At 41.4% G+C, this 16,036-nt stretch overlaps 1 protein-coding gene across 3 annotated transcripts in view; it reads left to right on the top strand.

The window, feature by feature from the left end:
• ndrg2 (NDRG family member 2) overlaps positions 1 to 16,036 on the top strand; it is a 40,181-nt gene that overhangs the window by 11,445 nt on the left and 12,700 nt on the right. For 2 of the 3 annotated variants that reach the window (XM_020711747.3, XM_078936320.1), the window contains exon 2: positions 14,396 to 14,481. In XM_020711747.3, the coding sequence (XP_020567406.1) occupies positions 14,407 to 14,481 (75 nt within the window). In that variant the 5' untranslated portion in view covers positions 14,396 to 14,406. Of the gene's footprint in view, positions 1 to 14,052; positions 14,075 to 14,395; positions 14,482 to 16,036 lie in introns of those variants that run through there. The other variant, XM_020711748.3, reaches the window with a different exon arrangement.

Genomic DNA, 16,036 nt, shown 5'->3' with positions numbered 1-16,036 from the left:
TGACTGAAAAATGCTGTGAAACCAAATGCCACACTAAGAGATGTTCTGTTTGCTGCTGCACTAAAACACCTTTGAAACAGGAAGCCAAATGATAATTTAAGATTATTTTAGGCATTTTAATCCAACTTTGCTAATCCTGTTTGCAAAATGGCTTCATTTACTCAGTCTGCTAACTCCCAAACATCCCACTCAGGGTTCAAATCCCTGAAAATGCTGACATTTTAATTCAGGACTGACAAACATCCAACTGAGCTAAGTATTGGGATTATTTTCACAATCTAATTCATCCAGAATAATTCAAGATTTTCTTACAAATCCTATAATCAAATAGGTTCTTTTAAGTCCCACTCTGATCATCTTTTTATCTATTTTAAAACTGTTCCCGGTGGTCTTTTAATCATGATTATAACGTTTTTAGCCAAAAATCTAAAAACCTGTGTGGTTTTCTAGGACATAGTTTCTGCAAAGCAGCAGGAGTTTATTAGAAATTCACCTCTGAGTTAACGGGGGACTGAGTAAACCTGCCTCCCCTTCCCATGATCCATTTGTTTACACGCTCTCCCGCTAGCGTACAGCCCCTCACAACCCAAATCTAAGATGACCGATGCAACAAAAGCGTCCACGTTCGAGCCAGGTTCCAGCTCAGACGAGGAAAATGAAGACGTTAATGGATCTGGTCATCTACAAGTGGATGCATCACAATGGAGCGGAGCAGGGAGTTTGTGGCCTGCTGTAGTAGCTTCTGCTTCACAACTACCGCTACACGATTTTTCAAACAGCAATTTTTCATCTGCTCCTAATTCTTAATGATTTGAATAAAGATATAATGAAAAATGTTATTTTAATCTTAATTGGCTTTATTTAAGTCCTCCATCGTCAGAAAAATGCCACAAGAACATGTAAAAAACACCAAAAAAACAATGTTCAACGGAGTTTACAATGAATGCTTATTATTATCTGATTGAGTATTGGATGAAAAACAATGATTGTTTTTAAAGGCAAATGAGTTTTTATTGGTTTGGAGAAACTTGGACAAAGTTGGGTTAATTATTTTAGAAAAGCCAATTGGTTAAATGACAAGCTTTCAACATTATCTGTGCATGTAAAACATATATAGAGTAAGGTGTTAATAATCACAGTAACATGTTTGAAAAGTCATTTAATAAATTTTGAAAGTGTTTGGGAAAAGTTCTCACTTCAAGACTTTATATGAACAACATCAAAAGAAAAACCCTTCAGCTTCCGTATTGAAGCTCTTTTGAAAACAAAATTAACTGGAGTCAGATGTGGTTCATTAATTAACCAGCTCCAAACAGGAAGTTCAAGTGTTGCCTCTCTATCAGTAATAGGGAGGCTTGACTATAAGGACTAGGTGATCACCTGGTAGCCGGCAGACAGAGAGCCGCTAGGGTATAGGGGACAGTAGCGGTTTCAGGCCCGGGCAATACGGGCAATTTCCCGGGGCGCATATTTCAAAAGGGGCGGCATTCCTGTGCTTGGAAGAAATAGGAAAATTGTGCCACTATCAGTCTTGTATTATCTATTATTTCACAGACTTTGTAACAGCCTATGAAATAATAGATAATACAAGACTGATAGTGGCACAATTTTTTGTGTATTATCTATTTTCACAGACTTTGTAACAGCCTAGGGCTGCACGGTGGCACAGTGGTTAGCGCTCTTGCCTCACAGCAAGAAGGCCCCCGGTTCAAGTCCCGGCTGGGGGACATGAAAAACATAACATCAATGGGGGACCTTTCTGTGTGGAGTTTGCATGTTCTCCCCGTGCATGCGTGGGTTTTCTCCGGGATCTCCGGCTTCCTCCCACCGTCCAAAAACATGCTTCATAGGTTAATTGGCAACTCTAAATTGTCCATAGGTGTGAGTGTGAGAGTGAATGGGTGTGTGATTGAGGATATTCTACCCTGTGACAGACTGGCGACCAGTCCAGGGTATCCCTTGCCTACGCCCAAGTGGCCGGGATAGGCTCTGGCAACCCCGTGACCCCGAAAGGGAATAAACGGTCAAGAAGATGAAAATGAATGAATGAATGTAACAGCCTAAAACCACTGAATTGGCGCCCCCACTCTGCGCGCTCCTGCCACGAGTGTGAGAAGGAAAACGGAGGGGTAGTGGGCTCAGGCAGCGAGGAGCACAGCCTCGGTTGCGCAACACCAGGATCATCACTTGCTGTTGGATCACCTTAATAATGTCATTATTTACTAACTAGTGTTGATATTTTTATTACTTTTCTGTCAATTATTTGTTGTCAATATTTGACATAAAGACAGCAGGCAATGCAGGAAGTAAAACAGCTACACTTTATGAGATCATAAATAATTAATAGATAATCTTTTATCTAAGTATTGAGGTTTTTGGAGGATTTTTACTGTTGGTGTTGTACAAAATTAGAAAAATGTCAAATAGTTTTGGAGTAATCCCACTGATGAGTTCTATGAATTAGTTTTGAATGTTTTATAAGACTGAAAAATTATATTCACATTAACAGGTTTTTAAAAAATCCAATCCCTCTGATCCGTTTAACAAAGACACACATATTTGTATAATTCTGACATCATATATTTATATGGAGAACAAAATATTATACATTACATAAGGTTTAAGTTGATTTATTCTGGATTCATATTCCTGTTTTTATTCATATTTATGTTCAAAAAGTTAACTTTTAATGGTTTAAAAGTTGAGCTTTAGTGTGTTCAATAAATGTTTATCTTGTTTGGCACGAAACCTAAAGCGTGTATTGGATTGAGACCCCCTGTGAAACTGAGTATGACAACCCGTAATACAAGTGTGTGTGTGGGGGTGGGTGGGGGGTTGGGGGGGGTTAAGTTAGTGAAGAACCGCCACTGGATAGGGAAGCTGCCTGCTGGGGCCTCCTAAATCTTATGATATTTTTTTAAATTTTCATCGAGACAATAATAATAGATGTTTTTTTTTTCTCGCTGAATGATCTCAATATGTAATGTCTTGTCATTCTTATCTTGTGTCCTGAGTTGTGCACTTCTGATCTATGTCTGTCACCTGTGTTGTCTCGTGTTGCACTTCCTGTTTTGTTTTGAAACACTAACTCTCCTCTCGTTTCAGGCCTTGTTCCTTCCTGCCCTTGTCTTTTCCCTACAGGTGTGACTGTGTGATTCCTCGTGTCTTAAATAGTCTGTGTCACCCTTTGTCCTGTGCCAGTTTGTTTGGTTATTTCAAGAGCCATAGCTTAAGCTTGTTCAGAAATTAAAATCGCTAAAATGTCTGCATCTGAGTCCAGCCCTGTGATCTGTCTTGACACAATAAGCCAAACATAGAGACATGATGACCGATACCTTTTTCTAGAGCTTTTTGAAATAAATAAATCTGATCTCTAGGCATCCTCTGTGTCTTCCATGCATTTAAATGAGATACACATACTTAAATGTAAAATTATCAGCTATAAAAAGCCAGACATTGTTCATATCTTCATATTGTTTTTAAATGACTGTGAGAACAAATTATTATTTCATGGTAACAAAATCTTAATCCTAATCCGTTTTTTTAACCCATCTCAGGTCAGGGGCTTCGTAGTTTACAAATAAACAAGTAACAATTAGGAAAAACCTTTCAGTTGGCTCATACTAAGCCTGGTTTAATGTAATAACGCAATAAATAATAAATTCTTCTTAAATTTAGCACAATTGTCTGACATTTGCCAACATAAGGAGTAGGGATGCAACGATTGACTTTTCCCACAATTCGGCTTAATGGTGTAATTTACGGTTCAGTTTTCAGTCAGGAAACAAAGCATCCCTAGTCAGTAACCAATGGAAAAATGTTTTGTCTGCTTCAGATTTTTTTTTTTTTTTTAGAAACTGAAGCCTGAGCTCCAGCAAACGTATGCAAAGTGAAGCAGTCCTGTGTGGTCCCACTCACAGCAAAACAGTTTAACCCACTTTGTAGACATTATGTGGGAAAAAGAGATCACTCGCATGTGGAAGTGGGGCTTAATGGCTAACTTGAACACATTTCCATCAGGCTTTTTTTCTGCAGAAATGTCAAGAGACAAGAATCATGATCAGTTAAGAAGCAGCTGGCTGAGTCAGGGAAGAACTGAACCAGATTCTGGTCTCTAGAGGGAAACAGTCCTGTAACCCACTCTGGTTAAGGGTGTAACTGCTCATCAGGAGATGACACCATCGGTCCTGACATGAGACATTTTGTGTTTGCTGAGGTTTTTAAAATGGAAGATGTGACAAAGCCTCCGCCTTCTGACTGTGATTTCAGAATGTTTTCATCCGACGGATCTGTTACTTAAGCAGGACATGAGTTCCTCTGTGATCCGATGACTGTTCAGCGCTGACAGCACTGACAGTGTTTGGGTCTGAGCGGACGTCAGCTCCCCGTCATGAGAGTAAACCTTTGAGGTCATGGTGGCAGCTGCAGACCTCCATCCTGGTGTTTCAGTTCCTGTGGGTCATGTGACTCCAGCGGTGAGGATGCTGAAGTTAGAAAACCACAGAAACCAAGTGTCATAGTAGTAGGTTTAGGGGCTGTCATCTGGACTTAGTTTCCCTAAAACGACGTATCACGTCTTATCCAAGAGGCTTGTCAATTCTGAATTAGCTGGTAAAAGATCTGGTATATATGGGCTCATGGGGGAGGAGTCAGACCTGTAACTGGATGGTATTGTCAACTTAGCCGACATGGTTTCTGGTCGTTAGGAGTCCTTTGTCCTCAGCTGGGGGTTGGGGAGCCAGTGACTCGCTCCTCAAACTGGTCATCTCTTTTAACTGTTAACACTACCGTAGATGGATGGAAGAATAAACCTGAGACCACCATTCTTATTAAGAGAAGGTTTATCCTAATTGACAAAGATGGCTTCTTTCACTCCTCGCTCAAACCATCCTTTCTCCCTGGCTAGAATTCGGACTTCACTGTCCTCGAGCAAGTGGTTTGTGGCCTTCAGGTGGAGGTGCACTGCAGACTCAGGTCCACTTGGGTTGGCTCTGCGATGTTGGTAAAGCCGCTTGTGTAGAGGTTGTTTGGTTTCTCATGTATCCCTTGTGCTAACTTAGAAGATGACCGCACCCTTACATTGACATGTCATCCCTACCATGATAAAGGTGGATAAAGGTGGATAGATTTCATGTAATCCATGGACACCAGTGAAGATCATAAATCATTGAAGAAAAAACGTTCAGCGCACTGTCTAGTGGGTCTAGATGACCCAACTCCCAATGTTCTCTTTGCAGTTCTCTTTGCAGTGGATAGGGTACACATACTCTCTAACTTGGAATTTTGTCCTTTGGGTTAACCAGTTTTTGTCTAGAGTATTAACTGGTTTCAGATGAACTGGGATGTTATGTTGTCTGAAAATCCTTTTTAGTTTTTCAGACAGGCCTCAGATATAAGGAATTGAAATAGTGTTCCTTTTAGGCTCTTGTTCCTTTTTTTCTTGTTTTCCCATATGTTGGGATCTGGTGAATGCCCAGTTGGGATATCCACAGGTTTGGAGGGCTTGACGGATGTGTTTCTCTTCTTTCTTCTTTGCGTCAGAGCTTGTGCCTGGGCTCTGTTTTGTAATGTTCTGATAACGCCTAGTTTGTGCTGTAAAGGGTGGTTTGAATCAAATAACAGGTACTGATCTGTGTGAGTAAGCTTCCTGTACACTTCAACCTGGAGCTGTCTGTCATCTCCAATGATCACTGCACAGTCTAGAAAGGCTAGGGTGTTCTCCTTTGTGTCTTCCCTGGTGGACTTGATTTTCTTGTCAACTGGGTTGAAATGATCTGTGAAAGCCTCCACTTTCTGGCCACAAACCACTCGTTCGAGGACAGTGAAGTCCGAATTCTAGCCAGGGAGAAAGGATGGTTTGAGCGAGGAGTAAAAGAAGCCATCTTGGTCAAGAAGGATAAACCTTCTCTTAATAAGAACGGTTGTCTCAGGTTTATTCTTCCAACCATCTACAGCAGGGTTCTGAAACCCAAACAAACGGAACCAGTTCCACCTGGGTCGTTAACAGCTGAAAGAGACGACCATTTGGGGAGGGAGTCACTGGCTCATGGTGGGGTGTAGCGGTCTCAGAAGTGTGTTTTGAACGGTTTGTTTTAGAAATGCTTTAAGATTTAGAGCATTTTTTAAGAAGCACAAACCAGCATGTTTAATGTAACTGCGAATCTTTTGTGCCACAGCCCCTTTTTTTCATGCAAAAATGGAATAAATACAGTCAACGTTTGAAATTAGAATGAATTTAACACTAATCCAAATGTAAAATTCTGGAGTCTTTGTAAGAAACCAGGATGAGAGTGCAGGAAGGTCAGGAAAAGGTGACCTGAGGTTGAAAAAAGGAATTACAGCAGACAAAGGCTCTGGGGAAATGAACATAAAGTGGCTGGTTGAGGAAGATAAGGAACTCTGGCTCCTCTCTGGGTCTCCTCTCTAGTAGCCTTTTCTGGATCTTCATGGCGGCGGTCATCAGACCACGTGGCGCTGGATGTTTGTCTCTCCTGCTCTGGCTCTGTTTTGTCAGAGGAAAGTGGAGTAAGAGTGTGCTAAAGAGTCCAATCTGCTATTTTTTACTGTAAAGATGAAGCTTCTATCACAGGTTTATGGTGGTGTTACTGAGGAGGTAATGAGCGTGCAGCTCTCAGACTGCAGCCTATGAGGTGTGAGATGATCTGCTCCGTAATCCAGACATCTGCTCCATGTCGGCCTCTGTGAAAAAGATTTATGCAGTTCAATCGCTGCGTTTGCATCCATGTGAGTCTGAGTGGAGTTGTAAAAACAGAGATTTGTCCTGGATTGGCGTGCTGGAGCGTGCTCGGCTGTATGTCGTGAGTGAAATTGCGGGACCCAGGTGTGGCAGCTAATGCCAACAGGATATGATTCAGAGGATCGGACAGATTTGGTCCTGAAAGCAGCTGCAGCACCTGAGGCTCTTCATCCAAACACACGGTTGTGAGCATTTCAGTAGCAGGAAGTAAAAGCCCCTAGGAGTTTACAGCAAAGAGGGCTAAAGCCTATTTCGTTTACCTCAGAATAATTCAAAATTCACTGTTTGCATCAATAAATCCATCAAAGTTCTGTACAATCAGCAGTTTTCATGATCCCATCCTCGTTTCAACATTAAAGGATTCAGTCTGTGAGTGAAAAGTCTAGTACTTCTCTAAAACCACCATTACTGATCTATGTTTGCATTTTTTAAAATGAGAGATCTATGAATGCAAACCTGAACCTAATTAAACGTCTGCAGGAGATGTGTTGATTTAGTTCAACAGGAAGTGTTTGTCAGGAGAGGGGTTCAAAAACAAACTTTTTTAATTTTATGTGGGGTCTCTGCAGTTTACCTTTGGTACTTTACCTCCAGGTCACATGACTTGGTGACCTGAAGCTTCTCTAGCTCCTCCTGGTAGACTCTTAATCAGTCGTTGAAACGGATCAGTTTGTTGAAAACGTGCCATCTATGTGGTCGTAGAAAACCAGTCTTAATTTGAACTGTAAAACATAGAGCCCTGGCCTAGACTTTACATTAAAAAAAAAGAAATTGTTCCATCAAATTAGTAATTTGTGGCCACGTTTTGTGGACACAGATTAGCATTTTCTGTGGCCACAATTTAGTATTTAGTGGGCACAAATTAGCATTCCAAGCACACAAATTATTTTTTGCACACAAATTGGCATTTTGATATCTTCAATTTCCTACCACTAATTTGTAAAACAAAACAGACAACAAAAATAAACTAATTCCAAAAACTAGTTTTTGGGCAAAATTAGTATCTTGTGGTCACAATTTAGTATTTTCAATTACCGGTATTACAACTAATGCTAACCTGTGTGCATAAAATACTAATAAAATGTAAATTTGTTGATACAAAATACTAATTTGTGGCTAATTTATTTATGCTCATTTATTAACTCTTCATGGTGAAGAGATGTCTCGGAGCTGCAGAGTTGACAGGGCGAGGAAAGCATGTATAAGACATCAGAAAAAGACAGAACAAGCTTAATGAACCAGCAAACACTGGACTACAAAATCTAGTGGAAGATGTTATGGACTAATGGATCAAAATGTGAAACATTTGGTTAGTAACTCATCAAAAATGTGAAAGACTGACTCCACAACGGTGTGACCCCACTTGTCAAAGCCTGGAAGTGTGATGGTACGAGGCTGTTTTACCGAATCCAGGGTCAGTGACACCACAGCATTCTCCAACAACATACCGTTCCCTCTGGTATGTAACCAGGAGGTCAGGAGGTATTGACCCAAAACAGAAACCCAAGCTCTGCCAGAACTATCTGAAGAGAATACAAGAAGATGGTAACTTAAAAACGCACAATCAACCCCAATGATTTCGTTTGGGTTGAATGAGTAAAAGAAAATTAACATTTAATTTCTAGAAAAAAAAGGGGTTAGTTTGATAAATGAAAACATTTTAGCTTATAAATTAATTCCAGGATTTCTTTTTGTATTTAACTCATTTAAATCATTTTGACCAACTGCTCTGTGCTCAGAACAACAAGTCCCACCTAAATGCGGAGTTCTTGTGTCATGGCTATACATTTGAAAGAACTATGTAGTCAGTGAGGTACAGAGGAGCAAAGACACGGGAAGATCAAAAACGGAACAGGAACATTTCTGCAGGAGGGCGAGCGCCGTGCTTCTGGTTTATGAATCTGTACAGCCACGTGTCACATGACCCGGCTGACATCTGAGAGATGGAAACTTTTCTGCAGATGAAGTGCAGTCTGACAGCTGAAACCTGGAGGGGTTCTCCTCTCAGCTTCCAACATGTTTTTTCCTGGTTCTCTCTTCCACCTTCCCTGCTGTACACAAAAATCTGCCCATCTCTTCCTGTCCGTGGTGACAGACGGCGCCTCCTGTGCAGTTTAGCAGTTATTATGCTCTGAAACACAGTGAGTCAGAGATACGGACTGATGGAGGATGTTAGGCCGATTAAACACTGCAGCAGGAGGAGGATGTGCAGGGAAGCATGTGTTCAGGAAAGAGTAGATGGGGCGCAACATAAGAGTTACGACAGACCTCTACCAGTGCTGAAACCTCATGTGACCACTTCCTCTGATTTCTTCATGGAGGACATATATAAAGAAACTTCAGATTAAAATTGTGGGTGATGGGAAGGGGGGGCAGGGTTGCTCCGTGCCAGCAGTCCTGACCACAACTCAGAGACAAATTTTGGATAAATTAAAATAATAATGGAGAGCTGATCCACAGAAAAGTGTTACTATCACACTGCGCTGTTTGGTACAGTGGCTGAGCTCAAGACCACCAACATGAGCTGGAACAGTTTGATGTCACCACAGCGCCGCATGTCACACTGAGCATGTGACACGCTGTCAAGAACTTTTCAAAAGCACATTTTGGACAAGCTTCTTTTTCTTTTTCTACTGTATTTAGCGAATGTCTGCCACCTACAGTCGGAAAAGGCTTGGTGCAAAATGTTGTAAATCTTTCTCCAGGCTTTTTCTTTCGCAGCTCTGTTCTGATATCTGAAAGATTTGGTGTCAGAGAATTCCGACCAGGCTCAAACCATAATCAGTTGATCTATTTTCAAACATTTGGCCATTACCAAATCTGAGTTCTTGACTGATCAAAGTTTGATCTGGTTTAACTCCCAACAGGCGTTCCATGCCCACACGTTTCGTACGTAGAGCCAGAAAGCAGAAAATAGCATAGCTGTGCTTGAAGGGGAGAGTAATGCATCATATGCACGTCTACATCGACTTTTCATTGTTAGTGGTAGCTTGAACGCATGTTGCCGAGGGTGATATGAATGTAGCTTGATGCTGAAAACATGACACTTTCATTAAGTTTTGATTCCTAAAATACAGTCAAGGTGAAACTTGAGTGTATTTAGGATTGTCACATAAAACTGATAAAACGTATTAACCTTTAAAAGTTAATAAAACCATCCCTGATTTATAAAATGTCCTCTTTTAGACCCACGTTACTTACAGGAGTTTACGAAGCACTTGGCAGTGCTCCACAGTCAGCCTTGTTTGGGTTGTGCCAGTGAAATCTGTGCATATGACAATACATTAATCTGAAAATTTCAATCTACTGTTTTTTTTTATTGATAATGCATTGTCTCATGACTCTGCTCACACACTTTCCTGTGTGAGGTAGAATACACTTTACTCTCTTTTTTAGATGCTGCTGCAGAAGCAGAACTCATATCGATGCATGCAGAGTGAGGCTGCAGCAAACGCATATGTGGGTCATCCACGCCGCAGTAGCAAAACAAACCCCACTGATTGCATCATGAAAAATGGAATCAAGAAAAGACTGAAATGCTCCGTTTGGTACATGTAAATGAAGTCGGGTAGTTTCAAAAAAAGAAAAAGAAAACTCAGGAGGTTACATTTCTTTTTACAGCTAAAAGAAAGACAATAATATTTTGAATCTTCTCTGAAAGTGAAAGAATTTATAAATGGATGAATGAATGGAAAACCAATGGATGGTTGTTAGATGAATTGATGGGTAATACATTAAATGAAGGAGGATGAATGGGTGACTCAAGAATAATAGATCGGTAGATGAATGGATGATGGAAAGGTGGAAGGATGGATAATAGAAGGGTAAAATGATGAATGGATGGGGAAATAATGGGTGGATAAAACATTGGATGGATAAAAGGTTGAATGGGTAAAAAGATGGATGGTGGATGGATGGATGAGGGACATCTGCCGCCAGACTCATAACTGGAACCAGAATGAGAGACCACATCACTCCAGTTTTAGCGTCTTTGCACTGGCTCCCAGTCCGTTTTAGAATAGACTTTAAGATTTTATTGATTGCTTTTAAAGCACTCTGTGGTCTGGCCCCTAAATATATAGCCGATCTCCTCACTCCTTATGTACCTGGTCGCAATCTTAGATCTTTGGCAAAAGGCCTTTTAACAATCCCACAATCTAGATTGAAGACCAGGGGAGATAGGGCCTTTGCTGTAAGAGCCCCAACACTCTGGAACAGTCTCCCTGAAGAGATCAGGCTCGCTGGGTCCCTACCAGTATTTAAATCCCTTTTAAAAACTTACCTCTTCAGGTGTGCTTTTAATGATTTTATTGGTTCTTAAATCTAAACATTGTATTTTATTGATTTTATTGATTTTATCGATTTCATTGTTTTCTTGATTTTACTGATTTATCTATTTTATTGATTCTAACCACTATCACCATCTCATATGTGTGCTGGTTTTATTTCTCCATACTGGAAACTGTTTTTAACACTGATTTTGTCTCATATTAATTGTACAGCACTTTGTAATCTGGATTTCGAAAAGTGCTATATAAATAAAGTTTATTATTATTATTATTATTATTATATTAAAGGATGATTGAGGTTGATATATGGATGGATGGATTGTGTAGAAGGATGATTGTTTGATAGATTGATAATAGATAGATGGATAAATATCTAGTAGATGGATGGATGATTGACAGAAAGCTAAACAGATAAATGTATGGATGGATGGTTAAGAGATGGATGATGGATGGACGGATATATGGACGGACAGGGATGTATGGCTGATGGATAGTGAGCATCAGTGAGTGTTTTCATGCACGTTGGGTTGTGTGGTGAGTAATCACTTCCGCTGGATTCCCTCTAGGCAGCTGTTCATTTTCCAATGAAGAACACACCCACACATACACACACACGCATGGGCGAACACACACAAGCACAAACACTAACTCCTTCCTCCTTCTCTAATGCGATGCAGAACCTGCAGATAGAAACAGTCATGGATTTATGGGAGCATGAATGATGCATGGGCCTACAGGCGCTCTCCGGTCATGTGACTAGGACCTGCATGTTGGGTCAGAATGTCACTCTGAGCATGAAGCTGTCAAACATGCACAGTGTGGACGCCTGTTGACTTATTTGAAACTTTTTTTCTTTAAGGCTGAACAAAGGCAGACCTGTGTTTTTGAAAACAGCCGGCTAAAATTGTTGCAGATGGGACCATGTCCTCACACGTGGTCACCAGGAGCATCACTGTTTCTCACCGTTTCTGACTGTGAACGGCTTCGGTAACATTTAGAAATGTGCAGCAGAAACGGCAGGCAGGAACAGATGAAAATAGTGACACAGCTGCTGTTTGTGTCGACCTGCTTTCCTCCCCGTTCTTCATCTGTGGGTGTCTGACTCATCCTCGGCTCCTCTTTTAAAACTGCTTCTTAAATAGCTGTTGTGAAGCTGTGAAGGGGTGGGGGGCGGGTGTGAAGATGCTTTTTCTTTTGGCTCGAACAATCCAGTTTTATTTTCTTTTTTTTAACTGATCTTCACATTTCTGTAAGGAAGAAACTTTTAATTGAAGGAGTCCTCAGCTTAAATTATAAAGCTACGGTTAGCTTTGCATTTTTATGGTAACTGGGATACATGCCAAATGTCTCTGTTCTAGCAGCGCCTGTGACTGCTCTGTGAGAGGAGGAAGAGCTTCCAAAATCTCTAAAACCAGCTGAAAAAGTCTTGAATGTGTTGCTTTGTCTGTTTGAACCAGAGTCTCTTAGTAGAGGAAATGTTATGCACATTTATTCTGTGGGCATGCTGCAGGTGATACCAAACACTCAAACAACACGTAAGAGTGTGTAAGAGTGTGTAAAGTAGGTGAGACGCAGGTACGCCCCCCCCCCCCCCACACCCACACATACACACACACACACACACACACAAACCCTGCACACTGCGCTAGGGGCCTGTTAGTGCTGTTTACATGATAAGTGAGTGCTTCTTGCTGGCAGCCTGACTGCTAGAGATGAGGAAATCAGACAATCAGAGTGTAGCTCGTGTAGGTTTCCCCCAGGCGTCCTGCGGGTATTTGCGGATCACCTGCACATCCACTATGTTCACCATTTGTGCATAATCAGTAAGGGACATCGTACAATAGGATCCCCCGTACAGCGTTAGTACCTGTAACTTACTTAACCCTTAAAAATACTTCACAATACACTTCCCACATGCACAACACTGGTATGTTCCAATTTCGTTAGGCCGCACAAACCTAAAGGAAACTGCAAGACACACCTGTGACCTGTGCTCCCCTTGTGATGCAGCTGTCTCTCTTTATAACACACGTCAGTACGTTCAAAAAACCTGCAGCAGCTGTACAGGTCAACCCCCCGTATACAGGTGAATGGGCTTAAGGCCTGAACATTAGTCTGTCATGGTGTTATGATGCACCCAAGTCCCAAGCTTCTGTTTTTGGAGTCCGCCTCATCATCGTCACCTGGTCTAAGCTCTGTTTGAGCCTCACCTCTGCTCCCCTGCTGGTTTGGAGCTGCTCAGTCTCCTCCGTTCTGCTCATATCTTATGTTTTTGTCCCGGCCTGTTTTTGACCTTGCTACATACCATGACCCCGGGCCAGGCCCAAGCCCTGACCCAGTTAAGCGTCAGGATTCCGAATCAAGCCAAGCCCTGACCCGGCTATGTCCCAGGATATCCAGGCCAATGACCCAGGAGCGTAACTCTGACTCGCTGACTTTCCTCGTTTTAGATTCAGACTCCGTTTATATTAAACTCTTCGATTTACGTTTGGTTTTAAAACAAACATGCTTACACCATGGCCTTTATTTTTGTTCGTAAGTCTCTACTAGTGTGTATCAAACTCCACAGATGAATGTGTAATTATTACAGATTCATCAAAATCAGCCAACATTCAGACAAACCTTTCTTTTGTCCTTTTTTTTGTTCATGGATCAGCAGCCTCACATCTCAGACAATGAAATGCTTATTTAAACTCTGTAGGACAAACAGCAGGTTCAAAGTCAATGGACATACATCAATAATGCAGTGCAGAAAAACACCTAGCCCAACTGATGATTAAAATAGAAGCATGCTTCCTGAATCAATAGTCCACAGACTCCCGTTTCACAACATTTTCATTATCTACTCATGTTTCTGCAGGCAGCTAAAGGTTTGTTCTCATCGGCAGACAATGGAGACGCTATACTCTGATGATGTCAGCATTAAAGGGCGGAACAGTTTTACGATGGCAGCCTGATGAATCGCTGAAGGATTCATATGAACCAGAAAAAGGCAGTTAGGAGACAAACGGAGACGCCAGGACCTTTGGTGCTTTCACGCATGTCTTCCTTTTTATGCAGCTTTTAACAGTTTGTTGATGATTCTATCTCATTTGCTTCTTTAACTTTTCTTTTTCTTTCCATCTCTGCTAGCACTATCGACTAATTAACTTTCACAAGCCTCACAGCTCAGACCAAATCCCAGAGGAAAGCAGCCATGTGCAATGTTTAATCACAGTGTGTGTGTGTGTGTGTGTGTGCAGCAACGCCTGTACAGATCACAGCGTGCGCCGGGAACAACCACGCCCACTTTACAGAGGGTTATTGTAGAGTCGAAATGCAACATATTGATTCTTTCTTTTATCTTCAGGAAGCGTCACCATGACAACGGAGATGCAGGAGATTGCCATTACGGAGGAAAAGCCTTTACTCACGGGTCAGGCCGACGCAGCTAAGGTCAGAGATGCTGGAGTGCACACGCGGATCATGCATGTGAATGTGCACACACATGCACACCACTGTGCACACATGCATAATTCAGCGTACACGAAAAAACAAGGTTCCAGGCTTCCACAAACTCTTTGCATAAATGTGGACACTCGTGCACATGCATGTGAATGTGGACACACGTGCACACAAATATACACCAACACTTTCACTCAAATGTGGACTCTGGTGCATGTGAATGTTGACACCTGTGCTCGTGCACACACACACACTCCTGCTGCATACTAAAACCCAGCCTCCATGCAGGTTTAAAGAGCAGATGAAGATTTTTCACATGATCGGAAATGCAAAACATCTGCAGAGACAGAAAAAGAAGCGGCGGTTTATTTGTGTGTGCCACACACATGAATGTGAGGTTTTGCTCTTCTGAGTCTGAGCACATTATACATGTGACAACACGGGTTACAGGCACTCATGTGGGAGCTGAAAGGGTTTCTTGCATAGCTGCAGCGTTGGCTCATTTCTGCTGGGTTGACGTCAAAGCCTTCAGGGAATGAGAGCTGATCCTCGCTCTGCTGCGCTGATGCTAGCCTGCAGATGTAGAGGAGCAGCCTCTGCCTCTCTGCTGACACCCTGTGGGGACAAAGAACAATGCAGCATTCCCTAAAAAACAAGGTTTCCATAAGTGTTCTGGTCCAAATGGAAGCAGCAGAATTTGTGTTCTCTGGTCTTCTTAGTGTTCCCCTCGCTCAAAGGCTCTTCAGACTAGAGATCACATGTGTCAAAGTCAAGGCCCACGGGCCAAATGTGGCCCGCCATTTCATTTTATTTGGCCCGCAAGAGCATAAACGTTTGTAATTTTTTAAAATAAAAAATAAAAATTGGTGTGTATTTATTCAAATCTAGGGGGAATTGGACTTAAAATATTGGATTGGGTAACTGTACATTAGGACTTAAACACTGTCAATATAACCTAACCTGACAGAATCAAATTTAAAAGGATTTATGCTAGAGTAACAAGCAAACATATGTTTTCTATGCAACTGTAATTGTCACTTTAAAAGTTAAAGTAAATAAATAATGAGTTATTTAAAATTAAGGAGAAGTTACGTTTATTTTTCATTACATTTAGTTACATCTGGCCCTTTGAGGACAACCACTATGCTGATGTGGCCCTCGGTGAAAATGAGGTTCACAGAGTTTACACATATCTGTTTACTGCGATGGACAGTTTGGTTTATGGCATATTTTCATCCTTCAGTTTTCGTTAGGACTAGGCTTTTCAGAGGAAACATTCTGCCAAAAGGAATATTCCTGCATCTTCCCTAAAAGTCTGAGTAGTCCGTACTAGTATTTTATTTAATTCCCAGTAAACTCATTTTAATAGAAAGGACTTCAGACACTTGCTAAATGTCATATGATATCCTCATTATCCTTCCGGTGTGAGACTGGTGTCTCTGATCAGACGATGCCTCAGTTTTTTGCAGTCGTGTTTGTTTTCATCTATTTTTCTTCCCTCTTTTATTGTGAAAGAGAGCTGAGACTCATCGATCTGTGAGCTTTT

The sequence above is a fragment of the Oryzias latipes genome, chromosome 18, assembly GCF_053564925.1.
Source record: "Oryzias latipes strain Hd-rR chromosome 18, Olatipes_Hd-rR_3.1".
In the NCBI taxonomy this organism is placed as follows: Eukaryota; Metazoa; Chordata; class Actinopteri; order Beloniformes; family Adrianichthyidae; genus Oryzias; species Oryzias latipes.
The sequence above is the reverse complement of the archived record's forward strand: the minus strand, read 5'-3'. Positions and strand labels throughout refer to the sequence as shown.